The 25,059-nt window shown below is 38.6% G+C and overlaps 1 protein-coding gene and 1 non-coding gene across 2 annotated transcripts; both read left to right on the top strand.

The window, feature by feature from the left end:
* The first annotated feature begins 714 nt into the window (after positions 1 to 714).
* CRBN (cereblon) lies at positions 715 to 24,029 on the top strand. The gene is made up of 11 exons (XM_047779427.1): positions 715 to 818; positions 4,153 to 4,265; positions 4,873 to 5,075; positions 5,905 to 6,054; positions 10,396 to 10,555; positions 17,960 to 18,022; positions 19,154 to 19,238; positions 19,899 to 20,014; positions 20,512 to 20,576; positions 21,394 to 21,525; positions 23,290 to 24,029. Exons 1-11 carry the CDS (start codon positions 752 to 754, stop codon positions 23,468 to 23,470), a joined length of 1,335 nt encoding a protein of 444 aa, XP_047635383.1. The 5' UTR covers positions 715 to 751; the 3' UTR covers positions 23,471 to 24,029.
* LOC125114495 (U2 spliceosomal RNA) lies at positions 21,846 to 22,036 on the top strand. The gene has a single exon (XR_007131819.1). It is a non-coding gene; the product is annotated as a U2 spliceosomal RNA (small nuclear RNA).
* Positions 24,030 to 25,059: the final 1,030 nt, after the last annotated feature.

The raw sequence follows: 25,059 nt of genomic DNA, 5'->3' as shown, positions 1-25,059 counted from the left end.
AAAAGACACTAAGAAAACTTCTATCCCTCCTCCATAGCAGAAACCTTACCAGTCACACACTCCACAGATCTAAGAGATTTATGTTTATTTTTGCATTCTGTGGTCTTTTTCTTTCTTTCTTTTTTTTTTTTGCCATATAATGACTCATTTTTGCTCAGTTGCAGTAATAATGAGTATGCTCTTCTATATTCTGACAATCTCATTTGCCAATCATAAGCCTTTTCCCTTTGTGTCATCACCATTTCTTTTATTTGTTCCTGATTAATGCATGTTAATTTCGGGATATATGTGGAAACGACTTAAGATTGTTGAAAAGAAAACCAGCTATGACCCAACCGCCCTCGGAATAATTGGTGCATTTTTCCAGTCTTCATTTATATTGTTTTTATTTTGAGAACTGGAGCTAATGCTGTATAAACTGCTCTTTGCTCCCCGCCCCCCTCGTTAAGAGCGAGAGACTGAAGAATCTGAGCCTGTTTCCCCACGTGTGAAATGTGCGAGGGGTTGGAACAGGAGAGGAGTCTGTGCCCTGAGCGGCGGGCACCAAGTCCCCGATGGCGGTGGCCACCGTGCGCAGTCCCAGGGGGGACAGCCCCGCGGTGCCTTTCCAGGCCAGGCGGCGCGCTGCCTGCCCCACAGGCACCGCCAGGGGGCGCTGTAGGCCGGGGCGCGGCGGCAGCAGCGCGGCGCGGACCCTCCCCCGGCTGCAGGGGAGCCGCCCTGTCCCAGGCTCCTCCGCGGGTAAACAGACATGGCCGGCGAGGGGGACCCGCAGGACGCTGCGCACGACATGGGAAATCACCTGCCGCTCCTACCTGGTAACCGCCTGGGGCCGGTTCCGGTCTGAGGGAGGGAGCGAGGCCCGAGCCACAGGGGGCGCGGCGGAGCCGGCGAGGCGGGCGGGCGGTGCGGAGCCGGTGGGACCGCGCCTGGAAGCGGCCGCTCCTCAGGCCGCGGGCCAGCAACAGAGTCACGGTGCTTCTCCCCGGCTCGGTCCCCGGTGTGGGGATTAGCGTTCGGGGGGCAGGGAAGCGGGTTGCCTCTCCATCCTTCTTGGGTCCAGAACTTAGTTCGGATGAAATGGTCTGAAACTTGGTGTGGAAGAACGGGGACTGGGGCAGTTCGGCAGCCAAGACTTTTCCTGGACTTCTCCCCTTTGGTAAGAGTGACAGCTGACATGTATTAAGTGCTTAGCACGTCATCGGCCCTGCAGTAAGCGCTCTGCAGGTGTTTCTCCGTTTAATCCTCCCCACATCACTTTTCTCAGCCCAATTTGGTTGCTGAGAAATGGATTGGCAGATCAGTTCATTGACTTGCCGAAGGTCACAGTTGCACAGCCAGGACTCTTATCCGAGTCTGTAAGTCAGCGTAGCCCGGGTTTCTTAACCACTTCACTGCCCAGACGGTAATTGGTCCGTTTTTTGACGTGTAGTCCAAGCACACGGTAGAGTACGCTTAATTAGAGATACTTAGGCCAGTGATGTTGAACTCAGTTTTCTCTTTCCTGTATGTTTTGGGAATGTTTAGACAGTAGCCTTATGTCCGAATACTGGGCAGGAAAAAAAGCATGGAACAATTGTACCGTCATGGCGTGGAATGCTCTAGACAAGAGGTGCTTCCTAAGAGGTCTGTCAGCCAAACTGAGACTATTAGCTCAGTCCCTTCACTGTGTGCCAGGAAGTGTGTTAGGTGTCTTGGAGATTAAAAGAGGCATGATGCACAGCCCAGTACTTGAGGTTTATCATCTCTGTGAGGCTTCTGAAAACATAATAATCAGGAGGCCATTGATTTAGGCCAGGTAAGTGAAGGCTGTTACAGGTCCATGAGAGGGAGGGATTAGGGAAAACCCTGTGAGGTTAACTGGAGACATCCAAAAGTGTATAATTTAGGCTAGGCTTGCAGAAGAGAAGGCCTGGAGAGCAGGTTGGGTTGGAGTGTTGGGAAGCTTGCATCTCTTGTTGGGGGGATTGGGAGTTTTTCCCCACAGGTTGCAGAGAAACATTTGTGTTTTTCAGATCTAAGGGAAGCTATGCTTAGAGGATTATTTTGCCCAGTAGGGATGGCATGGATTGGAGGAAGAGACTGAAGGTCTGCCCACCATAGAGGAGGGATGTTTTCCTTAGCAGTAAATCAGGATCAGGGTCAGTGGTCCATCCTGAAGCAGCCTGGCAGAATTGAATTTGACTGAAGAGCTGAGCTATTTTTTCAGAGACATGAGCCCATCTCTGTCGGTGCCAAATCCAATGTGTCAGGGAAGATGCTGATGTTCTATTGGCATCTACATGGTGCTCCTGCATGAGATGAGTCATCAGACTTCACCCTGGTAGCTCTCAACAGTCAGTGTTTTGTTAGAAAAAACAGGGAGTGAGAGGGCTCAGGGGTGTCAATATATTGATAATGCTTTTGTAAATCATGTGGTTTTTTTTTCTTAAGAAACATTGCATTGTCCATACATTCCTGTAGTATAGGTTGTTTTGAAGAGTAATCCCCATCAAGTGCTAAGGAAATAGCTTAACATTTAAGATTCAAAGAAGCTGTCCCAGGCAAATAAAACATCAATAGATAAAACAGCCGAGTAGGGGAAAATCGTTTTCTGCCACGTATATGAGAAAGGCTGCTTTATATAAGGAAATCATTTAGAGACTAGAAGCAAGAACATTGAAAAATCTCAATTGTAAAATTATGAATTCTAGCCTTTGAGCTCAAAGTTGATCTTTTAACCTTTGTGTTACAGAGCAGTAAAGTATCAAAGTGCCTAGTGAAAGCTACACTGTCAGCGTTGTAAATACAAGGAAGTAGATTCAGAATATTCTTGTCATCAGTTAAAGTTTTCTTTGTTATCTCTTGATCTCTTGTTGAAATTTCTTTGTTCTTAGGAACATTTTATCGAGGTGTTAAATAATTCAGCATTTGAATTTAAGTAGAAATAATTATATTATTCTCTTAAACAAGGCCTTATAAGAATTAGTGGAAAGTCCAAGGCAGTTGCCATATTGAAAAACATTTGTATTTTTTTTGTCAGGGACCTAACTGGAGGTGATTTGATTTAAATAATGATATGCTCAAAGGAAAATGACTATTTTGTAAAGACATTTTGTCTACTTAGAAATTTATTTGGGGCCTGTCTCCCTTCTTCCTTCCTTCCTCTCTTCTCTAGAAACTTTAAATGTTTGAATGAAATTTAGCAATTTTCTTGTTTATGCATATCATTTTTCAGATGAGGAAACTAAGGTTTAATCACGTGGGATGACTTGTCTAAAGTTTCATTATTAGTTCCTAGCAAAGGAGAAGAGATAAACCTTCATGCAGAAGAATTTCAAATAATGTATGCAAGTAGTGCCCCTTCAAAGAGGCAGAACACAATCCCTACCCCTTAGGTATGGGTTGTGCGTAGTGATTTGCTTCTAAAAGAGTACAATGTGGAAAGAAGAAAAAAGTATCTGTCTAGTGGAGAAAACCTGACAAACACTACCTCAGCCAGATTATCATGGTCAACATCAGCAGTTACAAGCCACGTTGCTAGTGTGCTAGAATGTCACTCCTCTGGGCTTCCTCCCCTAAAGGAGAGCCATTCTCCAAAATACCTGACCAGTAGTGCTCAAAACTGTCAAGGCCATCACAAAGCAGGAAAGTCTGTGAGACTGTCTCAGGCCAGAAGAGACATGACAACTAAATGTAATGTGGTGTCTGGATGGGATTCTGGAACAGAAAAAAGAGTATTGGTAAACACTAAGGAAATCTAAATAAAATGTGATTAGTTGATGGTAATGTGCCAGTGCTGATTCCTTAGTTATGACAAATGTACTATACTAATATAAGACATTAACTCTGGGGGAAATGGATGGTATACAGGGCTCTCTGTACTACTAACTTTGAAACTTTTCTGCAAGTCTTAAACTATTCTAAAATTATAGGTTGATTTTAAAAAGAATAGTTTCTGGCAGAGCCCAGCCCAAACCCCAACCCTCTGGCTGCCTCTTCATAGTGCTGTCGAGATTCTCAAATGTGTGTGGTGTTTACAAGAACCCTCTTCCCAAAGGCCCAGAATCCTCAAGAAGGAATTAAGTATTTGGAAGGGAACATAGCTTTGACATTTTCATGCCTCTGCTTTGTTTTGTTTTATTTTTTTCTTACACTATTTTACTTTTACAGCAGAGGATGAGGAAGAAGATGAGATTGAAATGGAAGTTGAAGACCAGGATAGCAAAGAACCCAAGAAACCAAACATCATCAATTTTGACACCAGTCTGCCCACATCACATACAGTATGTCATTTCCTTCCAGATCTAGGATGATAGATATGTACATTTAACTGTAGACAAAAGTTCCTGAAAACAAATGACTGCTTTTAGCATTACTGGATATTACAGTAGAAACTGTGGATGAGGATGTGGGCTCTTTGCCAATAGATAAAGTCTTGGCTATAATTTTTAAACAGTTTGATAACTATGTCTGTGACTGGTTTGATACTGTGTCTGTCACTGCCGCTCTCTTTATGTCTTTACTAGTAATGGAGCTACTAAAGTACTTACTCCCTGTACCCCTGGGTTCCAGAGTGTTATTTAACATACTAGCATGTTATACTAACCATTTATGCTCTTTGGATGCAGAGATATTTAGCTTAGTTAAAATCAAGTATTTTGAACTTTAAAAAAATTCTCTTGAATTTCTTTGTGAAAAATCTTCACCAAAAATTGGAAATTCTACTTCTAAGAGTCAAAAATAGATTTTCATATGGCTGGCTGATAGACCAAGTTTATTTTTGAGATATTTGTACCCTTTATGTTTCTTTATGCTAGTTTGCTCTTCAGTCAGTTTAGCCTGTGTTTTTGTTCCATATTTGCTCACACTGTACCTATTTGTGTCCTGTAGTATCTGGGCTCTGACATGGAGGAATTTCACGGCAGGACTCTGCACGACGATGACAGCTGTCAGGTGATTCCAGTCCTGCCACAGGTGATGATGATCCTGATTCCTGGGCAGACCCTGCCTCTTCAGCTCTTCAGTCCCCAAGAAGTCAGTATGGTGCGGAATTTAATTCAGAAGGATAGAACCTTTGCAGTTCTCGCATACAGGTAAAACCTTAGAGAGAACTGACTTGGGACACTCTTTCTCTCGCAGTCACAGCAGAGGTCAATGTCAAAGCCAGAAGTGAATACTGTTTTGCAAGCATAGGAAATGGGACAAGGATGTGAAGTAAAACACTTGGATGAAAAGTTTGAAAGTGCAAGTTGGAATATTTTGTTACAGTCATTACCATCTAAATCAGGCTTTTACTTTCACACACACTTGAACTTTCTGGTATTTGAAAGTTTTAAGATCATTAATATTCAATGGAAAACATTTCTAGAATTTTTTTTAAAAGAATGGTCCTTATTTAAAGAGAAAGAAGGCTTTTACATTGCAATGTAAAGGATTACTTTTACAAAGGAGTGACTAGATATTTCTCTATCTCAGAATTCTTAAGTTGTCCTCTTACAGACTAGTGGTAAATTGAACCTGAATTTCAAGTTTCCCGTGACACCTAGAGGAAGTCAGCATAGAGGCAGGAAATCAATACAGGAAGTTCCCAGCCCTATACCATGCTGCTGCAAAGTGGCACAGATGATGGTCTGCTGAATGAAAACTAGACATTGGTTTGGAAATGAGAGTTCAAACCCCTATCAGTCCTAGCTCATTTTCATTGATTAGAAATCTGTTCTTTGACTAATGTGGTCTAACTGAACTTCCTGAAGCCTCTCTATACAGCTCAATTCCCTGTGTGATTTTAAAATGAATACAATGAAATAGCTTTACAGTGAGAGCCAATTGCTATAAATTGCTTTCCTGTATGTATTGCTTTCATCAGCTTGTAATATTTAAAAAGTGTTCAAAACTGTTTCCTTTTAAAATTTACCTTGTAAGTAATGTACAGGAAAGGGAAGCACAGTTTGGAACAACAGCAGAGATATACGCTTACCGAGAAGAACAGGATTTCGGAATTGAAATTGTGAAAGTGAAAGCAATAGGAAGACAAAGATTCAAAGTCCTTGAAATCAGGACACAGTCAGACGGGTAAGAAACACTATTGTCTTAAAGCTCCTCAAACATCATGAAATGAAATGGTTTTCTTCTATTTTTTTCTGTTCTGCTGACCCTTCACGTTTGGTAAGTTAAACACTTGAGTTCCAATCTTCCCTCCCATCCCTAGAGATGATTTTTCGATGATTTCCAGGTGATGCTAATGTCCCTCCAGGTTTGAGGACAGTAGTATAAACCCAGCAAGCAGTGACATTGGGGGCACAGATTTTTTGGGATTAAAGACCTCTCCAGATTGAAAAGGGGTGGAAGGCAGAACCTGGGAACCTGCGTGACCCTCCTGTGCATGGAGAGCCGCAGTGCTCGCACCTGCCGCCCACCCTGCCTGAGCCATGAAGCCGTTTACACTGAGTGCCCTTCTCCAGTGCGATTGTTACATCACCCTTAAATGTGTTAGGTACACAATAAGTGATCAGTAATTGAGTGTTGTCTCTGTACCTCACACAATTTAGAAATTCTCTGAGTGTTCTGTGTTAGCATTTACCATTTTGACATGGCTTTCATGGTTAGAGCTTTTTTCACAAGTTTAAGGGCTACATCTTTTAAAAAATCCATTCACCTTTTACTTTATCTCTTAAAACAACAACAGAAACCCCAAACTACAGAGCATTTGTCCTGAACACAGCATGTTACCTTATGGGAGTGGTTCTCAGCTCTGGCACGTAAAAATCAGCAGTGAAGTCTTAGAAAGATCCAGATTCTTGGGTCCCCCCAACCCTAGGGCATCGGTGGCTCATCTGTAGCCAGAGTTGAAAATCTTGTCGGATGTCTGTGTTGCTTAGGTGACATCTTCTGAACACATGGGCATTCAGAGGGTTTTTTTAAGATTTAGAAAAGAATGTGAGCCGCATGAGGGCACTGACATTTTGTTCTGTTCACATAGTGGGCATTCATAAACAGTGCTGATTCTGAAAATACCAATGGGTCAGCCATCCTTTGGGCTAGAGAGAGCATAGAAGAATGAGGGACCAGGTGCCAGAGCCTTCAGGGGTTTTTAGTGCTTCCCCCTGTGATTCCCACAGAACGTTTGCTGCACACACTGTCACAGCATTGAACCCAGTGTACTGTCATCATAGGATTATGTGTCTGTCCCCCTCAAGAGGTGACCTACTCAGGACAGTGACTGATACTTTTCTATGTTCTAAGTACCATCAATGTGACATGAATGAATGAATGAATGAATGAATGAAAAGACATACCCCTGAGGGCTCTGTGTTGGGGCAGTTTGCAAGCTGTTTTGTTGTCATGGATTTTACTATCAGTTCCATTTTTAAAAGTATTTTCTATCCTTATGCTTAGAAAATTTTGAATATTTGTGAATTTTGTATTCCAGAAAACAAAATGGCAAATTGACTTGGGGAAAAGTATATTTCTGAGACTGTCTCCACAATCAGTGACTTTTGATTGTGGAACACTAGTCTGAACACAAGATGGCAGTAGACCCCTAACTCTGAAAACAAGGCAAGGGATACGCATTTGACTCTAGTTGAGATTAGTGTCCACCTGATGGGTTGGAAAAGATTCGGAAAGGGCACCCTCTCTGTAGTAGTCCTTAGCCCTACCATGGCTTCTCCCAAAAGTGAGCTTGTCTTAATTAAAAGACCTACATGGAATGAGTTCTCTGGCTGCACTGCCTTGCTAGTCCTTTAACTACCTTCAGTGGAAATGGTGAAATGGAAGAAACTATGAAGATAATCTAGCTCAAGCTCCTCTTTTTTCAAGTAAGGAAACTAAGTGCTAGAGAGGTAATTTGCCTCTAGTCATGCAACTAGGGGGCAGCAGCCGGTTGGGTTTAAGTCTACAACTTCCAAACCAGTAGTCTTCCCACTAAACCCAATATCCTCCCAGAATTCCTCCATCATACATTTGCAGCTCAGGCCAATTTCCTTTTCTCTGTAATGTAGAACCAGGTCAGTCATTTGTCTTTTCCCTAAATGACCCTTTGTATATGAAAAGTAGACCTCTTCCTTCTAATCTTATCCAAATCGAGTCTTTGGCATCTTCTGAACACATGAAAAGTTTTTTTGAAAATTAATTTAAAAAGTAGAAGTGTATCATTGAGTCATCTTCAGAAATTCCTGAGTATTGGGAGTTCCCATTGTGGTGCAGCAGAAACAAATCTGACTAGTATCCATGAAGATGAGGATTCGATCCCTGGCTCCTTGCTCAGTGGTTTGGGTCTCTGGCATTGCCATGAGCTGTGGTGTAGGTTGCAGACACGGCTCAGATCCCCCCGTTGCTGTGGCGATGGTGTAGGCTGGCAGCTGTAGCTCTGATTTGACCCCTAGCCTTGGACCTACCATATGCTGCAGGTTCAGCCCTAAAAAGCAAAAAAAAAAAAAAAAAATTCCTGAGTATTTCCTACATGTAGAAAGGAAGAGTAGATTACTACTCTCTTTGGAGTTACAAAAGACATCCTCTTACCTGTCATAATTAAGACAAATAATTGTAAGTCAAAAAGGTTAATTAATTAAAACGAAATCATACAAATGTATATACATTTATACCTTAAACATTTAATTTTAACTTAAAATGTATAAATGTTCATTCATATTTGATGGAAAGACAAGGTACTGTCTTGGAACTGAATTTGCAGATTAGGAAATGGCATTAGTCTTTCTTGCATAAACCATTTTCATTCTGAATCATACATCTGCATTTTATACTTGTAGTTTTTCTTTAAGGAGAGATTCTGAGGATACTCACAACGCAGTTTGAGCTACAGAATCCTTCCAGATTTGTGCACTGTTTTTCCTGCTATCAGAATTGTCTGAACCTAGTTTGAAAACATTTTTAGGGGTACAATGTACTATTCATGGAGCAGTTTTAATTTTGTACTCATATTTTATTGGTTGCTATAATATTTGTATGAATTATGTTACTGTAGTCAACAAAACAACTGCTATAAATAGATTGGGAGGAAATAAATCTAGCTTATGTTAAAACCAAAACTTGGCTGCTCAGAGAAGAACCAGCATGTGTGCAGCAGACCCTGGAGGGCTTCACAGAAGGAACAGAGAGCAGGGCTTTACTCTGAGGCATTTCAGACAGCCTGTGTACAGACCAATTATTAAAAGTGATCACTAAGCTGATTTTTTTAGTAGCATTCTTCTTTTTATCATAATAAAATGTTATGTACTTGGTGGGTAAAACACAATTCTTAATTCAGTTACTTTTGTTTTTAATGAACTCTAATAACGTAAGAACATTTGGACCTAGTTTGAAAATAACCAAATTTATTTTGCCATTTTCCAAAGTCACATAGACATAAATTTGAGCTTGCAGGAAGGAATTGAAATGAGTGGAGTGAGTCTGTTATTGAATTAAACCTGCATGTTTTCTGACATGTGTAGCTATTTTAATAAGTCAGCAGAAGTATCAAAATGTCATAATTTTTTGTGGATTGAGACAGTGGTTACAATGAAAGACCACTTTATAATTGTTAAGCCTGATTAATAATGAAGCAGAGACTCATAATGTATTTCACTTTGTCATTCTGACATGTTTTATTCCAGCATTTGGATGTGCTTATACCTTCTGCATCTGAAATGCTATACTAGGAGACTCAGCGCCTCCTAAGTCAATCGCTCTCGGATACAACCTTCCTCTTGGCATTAATTCGGGATAAGATGTTTGCGATTATGATATTCTCAAGTAGCATTCTGGAATGATGACTTTACTATCATGAGAGTTTAAACAAATTTTAATTAAAAAAAAGTTAATATGAGTATTTTGATTCTTTGCGTATTCAGGTAAATATTTAGAATGAGAAAAGGAATGCACACAGAAATAAGGCTATCTATAATTCTCTAGTTTTATCTAAACTTAGCCATGTCAGTGGATTCTGGAATTTCTTTCTTTCTTTACTGACTTGTCAGGTGAGGTGATTTATGAGAAGAGGTAGATGTGAGAATCAGGCAGTATAAAGAAATGGGGTGAGGCAAGGGGTGGAGTGTCTAAGAATGTCTGAGAAATTAATTTAGAAGTATCAACATCCTCAGTAGGAGTTGGTATATTGATTTTTTTAACCTTTATTTATAGAATCTATATAATCTGAAATGTAAAAACCTCTATTCCCATTCCACAGTGAGATAAAAAATCTTAGGTTATCTTTGGCTTTAACTTTGGTGTGATTTATGGATTATAGTATTTTCTGAAAATTTCTTGTATCCTTAATATCAGCATTTGCTGAATATGTTTTAAAAAGAAAACTTTGAAAAACTTAATATTTAAAATTACCTGTAATGTTTAGAAACTTAATAGTTGGAGTTAGTTTATCTTAAAAATGAACACCATGCCTGGTTCTCTTTGTTTTAGAATCCAGCAAGCTAAAGTGCAAATTCTTCCTGAGTGTGTGTTGCCTTCAACCATGTCTGCAGTTCAGTTAGAATCCCTCAATAAGTGCCAGATATTTCCTTCAAAACCTGTCTCATGGGAAGACCAGTGTTCATATAAATGGTGGCAGAAATACCAGAAGGTGAGAAACTAATTTTTTATGCATCTTCAAAAATGAAGACAGGTTGTTTTTTTCCTGTTTTAAGAAAGAAACACAAACAGCACTCTTGATTCATTCCCCAGACACCTTCTGGGCAGTACTGTAGCTGCATTTGATCTTAGTTAAGCTTCTGAAAATTTCATGGGCAGCTGTTTATGTAAAAGCAGTTTGCAAAACTAGTAAAATGTTAAGAATACTGTTAAAATGTCCCAGCTTATGCCCGTAAGTTATGTATTCATTAATAACTTGTGGTGTTAAATTCTATAGGAATCTTCCTAAGCTACGGCTCCTGTGTCATAAACAGATTACCTTAAAGAGTCTGGGGAGCACATGCTAGCAGTAGAGTACATTTTGCTTCTTCAGGACTTGCAAAAGAGCTTTTTTGCTGTCTTTCTGTACAGCACTATCAGCATCACAAAAATTGGTTTGAGACTAAGTCCTTTTTAAAAGTATTGCTAGGGCATTAATTCTTGTGTATATCCTTTTGGCTAGGTGATTCGTTCTCTTAGAAAAAATACTCATGAACATGGTATGTACTCACTTGTGAGATAGATCAGTTTTGAGTATTAACTAATTGTTAATGTTTATGATTTCTGCCTAGAGGAAAAAATTTACTAGTTTCTAAATGTAGAATAAATCAGCCATTTGAGACTTATCTTTTTAAAATATGGAAAGGCAATTTACATAGTAACCTGAAAAATCCTGGGCTAATCATCCCTTATTCTTTGTCAAGTAGAGTAGAGAAGGTTTTAATTTTGATGCAAAATAACATAGGATCCTAATTTGATGTAAATAGTATATGTTATTCATAATAGCGTCTCATACACTAGCCACTATACCACCCCTTTTAAAGGTCTTACAGTAAGATACAGTTTTCGGGGAGAGCTTTGTGGAGGATGGATAGTTGATAGGCATTGGGGCTGTAACTGGGTTTCTGTAGGCTTCTTGGTCTTACTTTGTTTCAGCTGACCAGTCTATGGCATGATAGAGCATGGTTTAATTAGTGTTCCTAAAGAGGTTCTGATGAGGAAGTTTAATTAGACTGCTTTCAGTTTCCCAAGCATGAAACTAAAATTTTTGAAAATTTAGTAATATTGATACTGCCTTAAGTTTACAGTAAGCTTTGTATAGCTCTGTAGTACTTATGTTTTCAAACATGTTACAGACACTTTAAATATACTTTGACTCTTGTTTAACAGAACAGTGGAAGGTTTTGCTGTCATAGTCATCTTCAGTGTGACTTGTAGTAAGTATGTGGCAGCTCTTTTGGTACCTGGATACGTGAAATGGTTTCTGAATGTGTTGGGTTGTTTAGTGTCTAGTAGTGAGTCTGATACTGGGTGGTCCTGAGCTGTTCTGTGACTGTGTAACTGCATCAAGGTGCTGCCTGCCTAGCCTCTCAGTACTTAGATAGCTCTGTATTTCAGTCACTGGATATTTTTCCAGGAGGTACTAAGTATTTTGATTTACATAATAGTTCTTCCACACCAAGATTTTTTTGTTAAAAATTCTTAACCGTTTAAAAATCCTAAGTTAACTATGTGCACAGTTCTAAGCACTGAGTGAGAGTGATCAGAGTTAATTCCTGCCTTGGGTGATCTGGATGACTGGTTCTGTTTTCTCTCTGCAGGATCTTGTCATCCTAAACCTGAACTTGGATTAAGCTAATGAAGCTTTTTAAATTTAATTTTTTGTGTGAATTACTGATTGAATTCTTCCTACTATGTGGTTAAAACACCTCACCTTGTTCATATTGAATTCAGAATTAGGCTTTTGCAGCTGTGTTGTCACTGGCTCAGCAAGAGCAATGAAAGACATGTTTATTTGAAACCAGAACATCTGACCTTTCCCTGTTGTCTTATTTCTCCAGTAATTCTGGGCTCCCAAACGTTAGTCCTCAGTTCTCTTCATATTCAGAATTGCCAAGAGCTAAACAGAAGGAATGCAAGAGTCATAAAAGGTACTGAGGAATGAGAGAGTTATAAAATAAAATACAGAAGCCTTCATTCCATGTGTTTTTCAGATTGTTCAAGGGATTCCCTTGCATAAACCTTAAGTAGAGTTTCTTAGGTTCTGAAATTTGGATCTAGGTCCCTAGGCTAAGACAAATTTCTAGGTGACCTATTTTGGACTCCAGATGCCCTGAAGAGTCTGTTCTGCTTCAGAGACCACAGAGAGCCATTCTGCACTGTGGGAGTTGGAAGGGAGGGCAGATAGCACTGGTGGGAGCTCCCCGTGCCCTGGGCCTTCTTAGTGGGTCATCCTGTTGCACCTCTAGCCAGACACTCGCTGGTGTCATAGCGCTTGTCTTCAGTCAGATCTGGGGTCAGGTCAGCCCTGTATTCAGAATTGATTCACATCTGACTCGTTCTCCCACCATGGGCTGATGCAGTGCATGTTGCATCTCCACGTCTGAGAAGTGGTTAACGTGGGAGAATCGGGAGATGCTCAGTTGATTCTTAAGCTCACTCACACTGACCTGGTTGCCACACAGTGTCCACCAGAAAAATCACTTAAAGGGTCTAGGAGTGCAGTCTTTCTGACATGTATTCAGTTAACCTTGAAACTGTGTGCACACACTACTCTTAACATTTGCCACTGAAACTAAACAATCCAGATGACAAAACTATTTAGGCTTCTGTTGTCTTCCATTCTGACAGGGAATGTTAGAGAAGATGTCCCTAATGATTAAGGAGTTAGGCCAGTACAATCAGCAGACACTTTTCTTAAACCCACTTCTGTCTGGAAACCTTCATTCTTTAATCCAATCTTTGAAACTAATATTTCCTTATTTCCTTTCCTATCACAGTGCCTTTCTCTCTTCACTGGGTTTACTGTAGTGCAATTCTCTCAAAGTGAGGAAACTCCTCTTTAACCTACTTGAAGTAGAGTGTAAATGTTTCTAAGTACTCTCCCTGTTTGCCCAGACTGGCTACTTGTTCATTTATAAAGGCTTTTTCTGGTCATCAGAAAACAGTTGAGTATGAAATGTAAAAAGAAAGCACACGTGGGGACGTATTAAGAAAGTGATGGTTGCTCATCTTTCTCCTCTTTGCTAAATTGATAAGCCTAGTCACTCCTGTGTCTTGTTTAGAGCCTGGAGGAAGTGAGCACCAATTCAGGGGGTCAGGGCCCTCAAGTGTGGGTTCACAGGTTAGTTTCTAAGTCTTCTTCCAGAGTTGCTTTCTGAAAATAAAGATAAAACATTCTTATTTCTTTCCTTTTTCTTTCTTAGAAGGATACAGACTGTCCTGCACCTTCTTCTGTCTTAAGAGTATAGGAGAGCTTTCTGTATTTGTTTTTGGGACCCTCCTGGCCTTCTTTTTAAAGCTGCATGGTGCTCTGTGGTATGGATTCATTGTAACTAATATCACCAGTCCCCTCTGGGTGGCACACCCGCAGGGAATGTTGTGTACAGATGACCTTTCACACAGGTAGATGTGGCAGATTTTGAGATGTGGGATTATTGGATGTCAGGGCAGCTGCATTTGTAATGCTGACAGGTATTTTCAAAGTACCTCCCTAAGGAAGTTGTTCCTATTTGTACTCTGTTATCAGTGTTTCTCCAAGGCTTTCCACACCGTGTAGTATCCAACTTAAAATACTTGCTGGTCTGATAAATGAATTTACAGTGTCTTGTTGGAGGTTTAATATGAATTTCTCTGAGTGTTGATGAGGTGTGACATTTTGTATTTAAGAAAAATTCATATTTCCTTTAGTAGGAATTGGCCTCATATTCCTTGCCTTTCGTTGATTGCTCAGAGTTCTTTACGCATTAGGAAGCTCATCCCTTTGTTTGGAATTAATAGGTTCCAAAGATTTTCTTTGGTTTGTCATTTTTGTCTTTTAACTTTGTTTTTGGTGTGCTGTCGTTAACAGAAAATCCTTCTGTATTCTAAAGCATAGCTAGAAATACTTCCCTGTGCAAAGGAATTCTTTAATAAGAGTGAAAAATGTAATCTTTTACTTTTGATTTTATTGTTTTTAATATCAGAATTTAAGCATTGGCTCATGTGTGGTTTATCCTGGTATGAATTCAACGTTGCTTTTTCCCGGGTAGCTCCCCATTGTTCTTTTATCAGTTTCTGATAGGCTCATATTCTCCCTCAGTGGGGTGCCCCCTTACTATAGACAAAATTCATTTTTATTTTTTTTATATGATCTGTCTCTTTATGCACCACCAAGATACTCTTAGAACTGTTGACAGTTTGTAATTTTCTAAATAAGAATGTGGCTAGTAACCCCCTCACAGCTGTTCTCTTTTCAAAGGCCATTTGGCTGCTATTCTTTATTAACTTTTCCGCATGCACATTAGAATCTCTTTTTGACTTGTTTCAGAATAATAATAGTAGCAGTAAGAGCAATAGTATTTGTTGCCTGTTTTTATGTTGAGGAGAAAAGTCTTAAAATCTTAGGCTGTGTGTAGTCAGGGACTTCTTCAAACAGTAGTGATTTCCTTGGCCTACATGTTAAGCTTATTGTTGTCTCTCTGCCATCATGAGCTTATAAGCCTTACAATCAAGAAAAAGCTCACCATTCCATTCCAGTTCTTAGAAGCAAGTAGGATTTGGTAAATGAAGGAAGGAAACAAAAACTGGTAGCTTTGAAATTACTTGGATAAATGGTTTTTATCGTTTACATTGCTGGCTGTGATAGGATTTAATACAGTGAATGACCACCTTTGGTCACTCTGTAAACCATCAGTAACAATTTACTATTCACACTTAGCCTTTCACATTACTCTTCCACATTCACTGCACTTCCAAGAACGCTTAAGTGGTGTTTCACATTTTTTGAACATTTTACATTGTTAGGAGGCAAGGCTGAAGCTATAGTTATGAGGCTTAAAAATGGAAGAATGTGACGGATTACCTCCAGGTAACAGATTCATTTTAAGGGCCTTTCTGCCTGCTTTTAGTAGTAATTCGCAGAGCAAATGCTACTTCACTGGAGAATCAGTCATTGGTCCCTTTTAAGCACCTAACTTTTTAACTTTTGGCTAGTATTAAAACTTTCTTGAAGTATAGCCCTTTCATGAAGTAAATCATGTTGTTGATATACTTGAAGAATGCCTGTAAATTGCTGGGACTTATCATCAGTATTACCCAGAAATAAGATGGGACTTTCCTACTGTGTCAGAAATCTAAATGGAACTCTTAAATTTGAGGACATTGGAGTGGCTAAATTTTAGCATTTCAGTAAAAGCTATCTAATCTTTTCTGGTTTGCTTCTCTTTGGTTTGTATAGTTGACTGTATAAAGCACATCACAAATATTAAGGGTGTAGGAAGCACATTTAATTGATTTGTAAATAGAACTGTAGAGTCAGAGTCATCCTGATAAAGAATTTTAGAGGCTGCCTCACTTTGAAACACAGGAACAGAGACCTGAAACTGCAGCTTATTCACATTCACCAAGCCTGGGCTTGGCAGAATAGATGGTCATGACCCTGACCCGGGGCCTTCCCCTTCACATCCTATTCTCTGTATAGCATAATGTTATATTTATACATATATAATGTGACATTTATATATGATTACATTTATGTAACACATACTGTATATAATAATATATAAATAATGTATGTATATATATTGTTTAAATGTACATACTTTAAATTTCCTTTTATCTTGATAGGGGTACCAAATAAAATTGCATGTTTTTGTGTTACAAAGGCTGTTATTTTGATATGTAAAGTATTTATTAATGACTGAATTAGGAGTAGGCAAGTCGTTAAGTCATCCACGCTGAAGCTTCACTGGACCCCTGTCACTTTGTGATCCTAAGCCTACCTCTAGAAAGTAACTTCCCCACTAAAACGTAAGGTCCACAGGGCAATGACTTTAGTCTTTTGTTGTGGTTTTGATTGTTGGTATACACCAAATGCATAAAAATAGTGCCCGATTCATACTAGGTACTCAAAATATTTGTTGAATAAATGATGAGTAGAGTCAGACCCCTTGAATGTACTTCCTAGACACTCCCCATGGTGACCTTGGGCAAGTGTCCTTCTTTGCCTGTTTCCTTACCTTGAAAAGGGGATGATAATACTCCCCAACCTTATCAAATTCTTGTTAAGACATGTAAAGTGGTTGCCATTACTATGAATATTCAGTTAACTGATGGACCATTAGTAGCATTTTTTATTCTGTACTGGACTGTGACAAAAATCCCTACTCGGATTAGTTTTAGGTCTTAAAAGAACTGATTGGAGACTAGTCTGACTCCTCAGGCTTAGACAACTACCTGAGCATCCCAGACCATCTTTGGGTACCTTCAGACATAAGAATTATATTGAGCAAAATTCTTTAATAAGAATCCATTGGTGTGAGCTATAACCCACAAGCTTTCGGAACAAGTCTGTCATCAAGTGCAAAGAATTTTAATTATTTGTAGACAACTTGGACGTTCCCTTGAAAGGCAGCTCCAGACCGAACATCTCTAATGTTAGCTCCAGACCTTCTCTTTAGCATCCTGGCCCTGGACAGTGAAAGTTCTGTTTCCAGCCGTCATAGAAGAGTAACCATTACTATCTCATCTTAGATTCTAGTCATCTTCTAGTAGAGGTGGAATGATTGTGGGGGAGTAGGGAGTGGGCTCCCCCGTGTATTGGTTAGTTCATAACCACCAGCTAAGACCCCCAAGTCCTCTGTACGCATGCCGTGTACCCACGTTCTCCATCTCATACCACTCGGTCTTGCAGGTACTCGTGGAGTTCCCTCTGCTTTGTTAAAGGTTATTTTGCCTGTCTCGTTCCACTCATGGTCCTTTCTGATCTACTGTACTCCTTTCCCACCCAGTTTCACTTATCATGCCCTCTGTCAATTAACAGCTCGTGTGCAAAATTAGAAGTATTTCTACATATGTAGGTTTCATTTATTGAGAAAAATGTGATCATTCTTCATATTCTGTGGGTTTGATATGCCTTGTTCTTTGGTCTAGTACAGAGTATTCTCTAATATTCTACTGTGTTTATTGTTGATAGACGGTTAGGTTGTTTCCAGTTTGTTGCTGTTAACAGCATGACTGCAAGTGCCTCTTTTCAGTGGTATTTTTGTATCCTTTTGAACACTTCCCTTTCCAGATTTTCTTGGTGGTTTTTACACAACTGTTCTTCCAGATGAGCCCTAAATTATGCTTCTAAATTCCAATCTCATTGGTATTGCACTGAATATATACTCTAAGGACTGGTATCTTAATTATTGAGTTTTCTCAGTAATACTGAAATTCTATAGGAATTTAAGTAAAAACATCACTGTCAAATGTAGTAGATTATCATGTTACGGGATAACCTGCAAAAAGTCTTTTTCTGGGTCAAGACCATTTTTCAAATGCAGTTCCTTCCATTGATTCTGTGGTGTTTAAGTGACTTTTTTTCTGTTTTCAGAGAAAGTTTCATTGTGCAAATTTGACTTCATGGCCTCGCTGGCTGTATTCTTTATATGATGCTGTAAGTAATTTACCTTAAACTTTTTGCTTCCAGGGAAGCCATGTCATAATTAAGGGTTATTAGAACAGAACATAGTCTTTCATACCTAGTGCTATTTTATTTTTGGAACGAATGCCATTTATTACATTTAAATGGAACAAGCAATCATACTGCTAGTGAGACTTGGCTTTTTTTGGTTCATAGTGTTTTCATTTTCCCCCAGTTTATAGTGGCCTCTGTCTTAAGGGCAAAATATTGAGGTGTTTGAGGATTTATTACGCATTTGAAGTGACAGTTTGATTTAGAAAAATAGAGAATTGTTGTGTAACAGTGGCTTTTTTTTCCCATTTTTTTTTCTTAAACAAGTATATTAACTCCTATTTCTTGAACCCTAGTGTATTGATTTATGCATCCACCAATGTTTTTGCAGCTCAAATTTGTATATTAGGCATCTTGACATCTTGAAAAATTCATTAAGATGCTGTTGGAATAGTTCAGAGAATCTGGGCTTTAGACACAAAGACTGTGTTCAGTTTGATTTCTATTTTTCTGTGGTTTGGGGCAAATGACTTGATCATCTGTAAAATGGGGATAATGGTAGTTATTGTCTGGGATGGAGTGTTAGTCTTTCCCTCAGTTGCCCTGCCCATAGGTCCAGAGTCCCGGGGAAACTGAACATGTGAGCACTTGCCATATGGGCCACAATGAAGAAACAAGAGTTCGCTCTGCCCTTCAGCAGCCTTCACGTGAACAGTAGAGAGGAATATTTTTTGTATACACTTATGAAAAGATAGTAAGTAAGCACTCTTATGTAGTAAATAGGTTGTCAAGTAAAGTATGTAGGTATTGTAAGTACAGGACCAAGTCAGAAAAGGCCTCCTGGAAAGGCAAAGGAGAGGCCAGTTCCAAGTACCCAAGGACAGAGCATCTGCTCAAGATGGCCAGACCATGGGAGGAGAGGCCTGGAAGGCCAGCTTAGTTGGGGCTATGATTATTTCTGCATACAAAAACAGACATACTTAAACTGGGAGGTTTACCAGGTAGTGATGACTTAAAGTGCTACTAATATATTAAGTTTAGTGAGTTGAAAAGCTGACAGTAAAGTGTACAAAGTCTGTGTGCCTTATTATGGCTACTTTTGTTTCAAACAAGGAAACCTTAATGGATAGAATTAAGAAACAGCTACGTGAATGGGATGAAAATCTAAAAGAGGATTCTCTTCCTTCAAATCCAATAGGTAATGTAAAATCAGCTTCCTTCCTGTGACCTATGAGGTCTTAATAAAAGAAATTATTTTATATATTTTCTATTTAATGAAACCAAAAATTTTCATTTTTTAAATATAAGTATTCTTAAAAGCATAGACATTACTTTTGCTTTCATGCAATTGTACCCCCCCCAAAAAAAACCCAAAAAAAGTATTTTTTACTACTCTGAGGCCTCCCGTTTTAGGTAAGGTTTTCATAAAAGGGTCAGATTACAATAAATGGCTTACATCCCAAAACACTGAATGTAAAGACTCTCCTTTCCCTGTTCTTTTAGGTGCCTTTAAAAGTGACTCCAGTTATAGGACCTTGTACTTTATTTACATAGAATCTCTATATCAGTTAGGTACAGCTTTGATATTTTAGTGACTGCTAACAGGTTTGATTTCAGGTTTAATTTTAAAATGACATTTACTAAAATAAGTATGGCAGAAGTTACATTTTAGACCTTCCTAAGTATATATACTTAAGAGCAGATATATCTTAGTATTGTTTATAATTGTATGAAATGTGTTGAGAACCCTGTATAGAAGGGCTTATCTGAAAAGGACATTGTCTTATTCATAAGTTAACTGATACTTAACTGCTTCGTAAGTTTAAAGCTTGAAAAAACCCACCATGTCTTTTTTAAGATTTTTCTTACAGAGTAGCTGCTTGTCTTCCTATCGATGATGTATTAAGAATTCAGCTCCTTAAAATTGGCAGTGCCATCCAGCGACTTCGCTGTGAACTAGACATCATGAACAAAGTGAGTAAGGCACATGTGCCTGTGATGCCCGTGTTCAGTCTGGAGCACTAGGCTGCACTGTCGGAGCCAACAGCTCTCTGTAGGGTCTAGTCGTGTGGTCATGCAGTTTGAGAACTAATTTGCCCATCATGGATTGCATTAAAAGTATTTTGAAGGATTATTTAAATCTTTTATTTGGGATCATGCAGACCAAAACTTGAACTTTTTTGCGTTTTCCTCAAATATGAATATATACCTTTGTGTGATCATCATTTAGACTTTCCAAACCCTTGATTTCCACATGGAATATCTGTGGTTATTGTAAGATATGTTTGGCACTGTTTCTCTATCCCAGAAGGTCATTAGTTTTGTAAGTGATTAGGTGTCAGATCTCAGAATGTTTTTCTTGTTCCATCTTTTAAAAGCATGTTTTTGAATAGTTGGAAAATATGATATTCATTCAGAAGCACCAATATCTTGGAGAATTTCCCCCACTAATTTTCGCTTAAATTTTTTAGTGTACATCTCTTTGCTGTAAACAATGTCAAGAAACAGAAATAACAACCAAAAATGAAATATTCAGGTGAGTCTTCATTACATTTTTAGTATACATCTGAATATATCTCCCAGCTGTCTTAACAGAATTAGAGTCAAGACTGTATTTCCATTCTCCCTATATTTCTCTCCATTAAATTCCAAATTCTCAGCAAATGAAATGTGGGGAATTGACTGAATGTTGGGTAAGACATTCTTCCTGACTGGGTATCTAGAGCAACAGCAGATAAGTGAGTGGTGATTATTCCTAAGTAATGTGCATGGTAATGTAACACAGGTGAGCAATCCTTTTTCCCCAGTCCTTGTTGAAAATCTGTCAGTTACAGAGTATCTTCTTAGTACTTAAGGACCAAGCATGATTGCCTCAGGCATTATAGTTTCACTCAAATACCAGTTTTTGCCCATAGAGCCAAATATAAAGTAGAGCATGCTTCTGACATGTACTGATGGTGATAGAACAGTGTTTGAAAATTATTTTATGACAAAGTCGCCATGAATCACAAGGTAAGGGAGCTGCTGTTTGAAAAGTACTCACGTGCCCAGGGATGACCATGCAGAACATTTTCATTGACTCCCATGCTCAGATTCCTTTAGGGCAAGTTGAGCCCCATATATTTTACAATGTATATCTTGATGAAGGTGTTAAAAACTAGTACTGTTTTCCTTGTAGTCATCATGGAAAATATTCAGACCAAATAAAACAGCTGACTGCCAACCTCCTGTTAGTTTTGACTTACTTAAAAGGTTAAAAACTATAGCTCTCATAACTTCATTATTTGGTGAACTTTTAAAATAACATTTTTTTTTAATTTTGACTTATCCTCTTTGCTGACTCTCTGTTCTAGTTTATCTTTATGTGGGCCGATGGCAGCTTACGTGAATCCTCATGGATATGTGCATGAGACGCTTACCGTGTATAAGGCCTCCAACTTGAATCTGATAGGTCGTCCTTCAACGGAGCACAGCTGGTTTCCTGGGTAATGTGGTGGCCTTAGGGTTTTTTTTGGGGGGAAGGGGTCTTGCCTTAATTGGACAATAAAACCACAAGTCCTAATAAGCAGACTTGTGAAAATTATACTCAGAAATGGACAGTGAAGTGGATAATTCTATTTAAATGTTCTTTCATGGATGGCTAGAAACAGCTTTTTTGCATGGTCTCAATGGATGAAATGTCGGGGGAAAGAAGGTGGCAACCATAGTTCCCCTCAAATTAACTATACAGTTAACCCACGTTCATTTCATTTTCCTGTCAGCTTGTGAAAATCAACTGTTTTATGGCCCAGTAAAACCACAGTTGATCGCTTCTTGGCCTTTTGGCTAAGATGAAGTGTAGTGTCTGTTCTTAACAGTTTAATATCTGGTACATCCTCCATCCGAGGACAATATATTAAATGGATTTTTGGAACTAGGAGATGGAATAGGAGCTTGCTCCGTCCACTCCAGGCATCGACCTGGTATTGCAGTACTTCCAGGAACAGTGTACCCCCTTCAGGGAAAATTAAAAAATAAACCAAAAAAACCACAGATGACCCTTGAACGACATAGGTTTGAACTGTCAGGGTTCACTTACAGGCAGATATGTTTCAATAGTAAAATACTTTAGCCCTGCATGGTCTGATTGGTTGAATCGTCAGATGCAGAGGAACTACAGATATGAGGGCTGGCTATAAATTATAGGTGGACTAACCACTGTGGTGGTCAAGGGTCCACTGGGTATCTGCACCATATACTGTAAATAGTAAAGCTAGAAAATGTTACCCAACCAGTCATAGACACAAAACATGCACAAATCATGCTGGCTTTCTAATTTGCAAGTGTAGCTTTTCTTTTTTTTTTTTTTTTTTTGCTTTAGCCCAGTGGCCTTTGAAATATGACCAACACTATACCACCTGAGAACTTGTTAGATTCCTTCAGCCATATTTGCAGGAACCTTTTTATGAGTCCAAATACTGGCTCGGCCTTTTTATTGTGAAAGAAGCAAGCCGAGTCAGGATTAGTGATTATACTTGCTATTCTGGACCTAGAACCATATCACTTGGACTGTCCAGTCCTATTTGATACCCTTAAGGACTAAAACTAAAATTAACTTGTTAGTATAAATATTAAATGTGGGCTATATCAAGGGGAAAAGTAAGGAAATGGTTGCGATTACATTGTTTGGGGTTTTGGTTTTTTTTCCTCTGTAATGCCATGGCTTGTATTTTTGTTAAAATTATCTAGCAAAATCATTCTTATTTTAGAAGAGCAGTCCTTAAATCTTATATGAGAAATACACTTGTCTCCCCCCTAGTTTTACCTCACACAGAAATGTATATTTCTACAGGTGGTTGCTGTTTTTTAACTGGAATACAAAACAACAAAGAAAACACAGGTGCAATTTAGAATGTAGTCTCCACAATCAGCAATCTGTATAAAGAAATCCATATTAATAAGATTCTTTTTTTCTTTCTTGGCATTGAAGAAAAATTCAAGCATAGCTTAACAGCACAATCAAGTTACTTTTATTTATAAAGACTGGAGCCATTACCATGAAGAACCACACACATTAGAAAATCTTTTTGTGAGGTTTGTTTCGTGGAATTGTACAGATCAAGAGACTGTACAAATCAAAGCTCAGAGTATTTCTACTCTCCCACCTTTAGAATTTAGCTATAAGCTTTGTCTTCCTAACAGGTTTATATGCTGATAGGCTGGAATACAGGATGTATTTCCTTACCTGATGCCTTTCCTTAACTTTGTAGGTATGCTTGGACCATTGCCCAGTGTAAGATCTGTGCGAGCCATATTGGATGGAAGTTTACAGCCACCAAGAAAGACATGTCACCTCAAAAATTCTGGGGTTTGACTCGATCTGCTCTGTTGCCCACAATCCCAGACACTGAAGATGACATAAGCCCAGACAAAGTAATACTCTGCTTATAAACAAATATGCTAGAGATAGTTATTTAACAAATGGGTATTCTAACATCAGATCTGCTTTGGATATTACTGCTTTTGATGCATACCTAAGAGGCAACATTACTTGGAAGGTTGCAGTTTCTTAGTCAAACAGTATTTGAAGATTTAAACTAAAATATACTATTGAAAAGGATGAGAAACAGTCTAGAATACTTGGTTTTTAGGAATGTCTACTTTAGTAGCTTGGTGCCATTATCCTGTGGTGTCTGATATGCCTGGTAGCATGTCACCAGTAGTAAGAAGGGGTTTATCATTTGATCCTGACACCTAGAACAAAGTTTGGATCAGTGCTCCAAACAGCGGAAGTTCCAAAAGCAAGGGGTGCCAAGCACAGGTACCTATTCCTTTTTGAAAGAGGCAAGGCAATGTACATTATTTTAAAAGGGCTTTGTTCATTTTGATTTTCTTTAGTTCCCCTGAGATACTGATTTGTAAATTTTGAAAATATTAAAAGAGTTATAATATTCGGTTTGAGCCCCAAAATAAAATTTTCAGTTCCTAACATGTTTGTTAGTGAAAAATAGCATTTTGTGTATTTGTTCACTATTTGTTTGGTTATTGTCCCAAAGTGTAATTGGAATATAAACTACTATGGAGCACAGATGCTAGGACATGTCCCCTTCATACACCTGGATGTATAATTTATTTTATAGGCTGTTTTGTTCAGTGTAAATTGAAGAAACTCTAAGTACATTTTAAGAGCAAAAATAAAACATGTTCTTTGCTTAAATAATGTAAAATATCTACTCATAAGCAGATAATTTAGGTGTAAGAAATAGTTTTTAAGATAAAGTTCCAGGCGGACTGATTTGCCACCTACCTCTTTGCTTAAACATTCAAGGGTTTATGGGCTCATTTCACATTTGTGTGATGTGGATGTCATTCACTGCTTTACCTAATTCACTGGGAAAAGTTCAGCTAATCAGGTACGTGTATGCAGCCAAAAATGAACTGTTAAATTTCTTATGTTTTAATTTATCAATATTTTGTCTTTTTCCAAACATGCAATGGTTCTGATTGCCTAGATTGGAAACCTCAATTTTGTATCATGTTGCATATTTATGTAAAGGGAGTAAATGAAAAGCAACTCAAGAACACTGTCCATTGTTTAGCATATACCCTAGCCACACTTGCTATGCTCCAGATGGTAATTTCTTTCTAACCTTTACTTATTACAATAATAATCTTGGTTTCTTTATAGCTTTACTATTTGTTCATATGGTCTTACACTGAACTAAAACTTCCTCTAAAGGGATTCCAGGGAGTTCTTTACAGTAGCATGGCACATATTTTCACATATCTAAACCGGTGTAGTGAAGGACCATTGCTTTTACACTTGTCCCCTGAAGAGTGCTATCTCAGAATGTTCTATATTATTTACTGACACTTGCAAATAAAATTTTCTGGTAAATAAAAACATGCATCTAATACTATTTTAATACATAACAAAACCAGACTGCTGAAAGAGCTAAATGTGCATACTTCCTATATATACTAGTAGGGATTCAACAATGCTGGGTTCAAATATATATCTTAATAGTACTAAAATATTT

Source organism: Phacochoerus africanus, chromosome 1, assembly GCF_016906955.1.
Source record: "Phacochoerus africanus isolate WHEZ1 chromosome 1, ROS_Pafr_v1, whole genome shotgun sequence".
Taxonomy (NCBI): Eukaryota; Metazoa; Chordata; class Mammalia; order Artiodactyla; family Suidae; genus Phacochoerus; species Phacochoerus africanus.
The sequence above is the reverse complement of the archived record's forward strand: the minus strand, read 5'-3'. Positions and strand labels throughout refer to the sequence as shown.

Bases quoted from the DNA above. Each gene is read 5' to 3' on its own strand.
- CRBN (XM_047779427.1), top strand. From the start codon at position 752: ATGGCCGGCGAGGGGGACCCGCAGGACGCTGCGCACGACATGGGAAAT. The intron at 5,076-5,904 runs GTAAAACCTTAG...TTACCTTGTAAG, and splicing joins TTTGCAGTTCTCGCATACAG to TAATGTACAGGAAAGGGAAG. The intron at 6,055-10,395 runs GTAAGAAACACT...TCTTTGTTTTAG, and splicing joins ATCAGGACACAGTCAGACGG to AATCCAGCAAGCTAAAGTGC.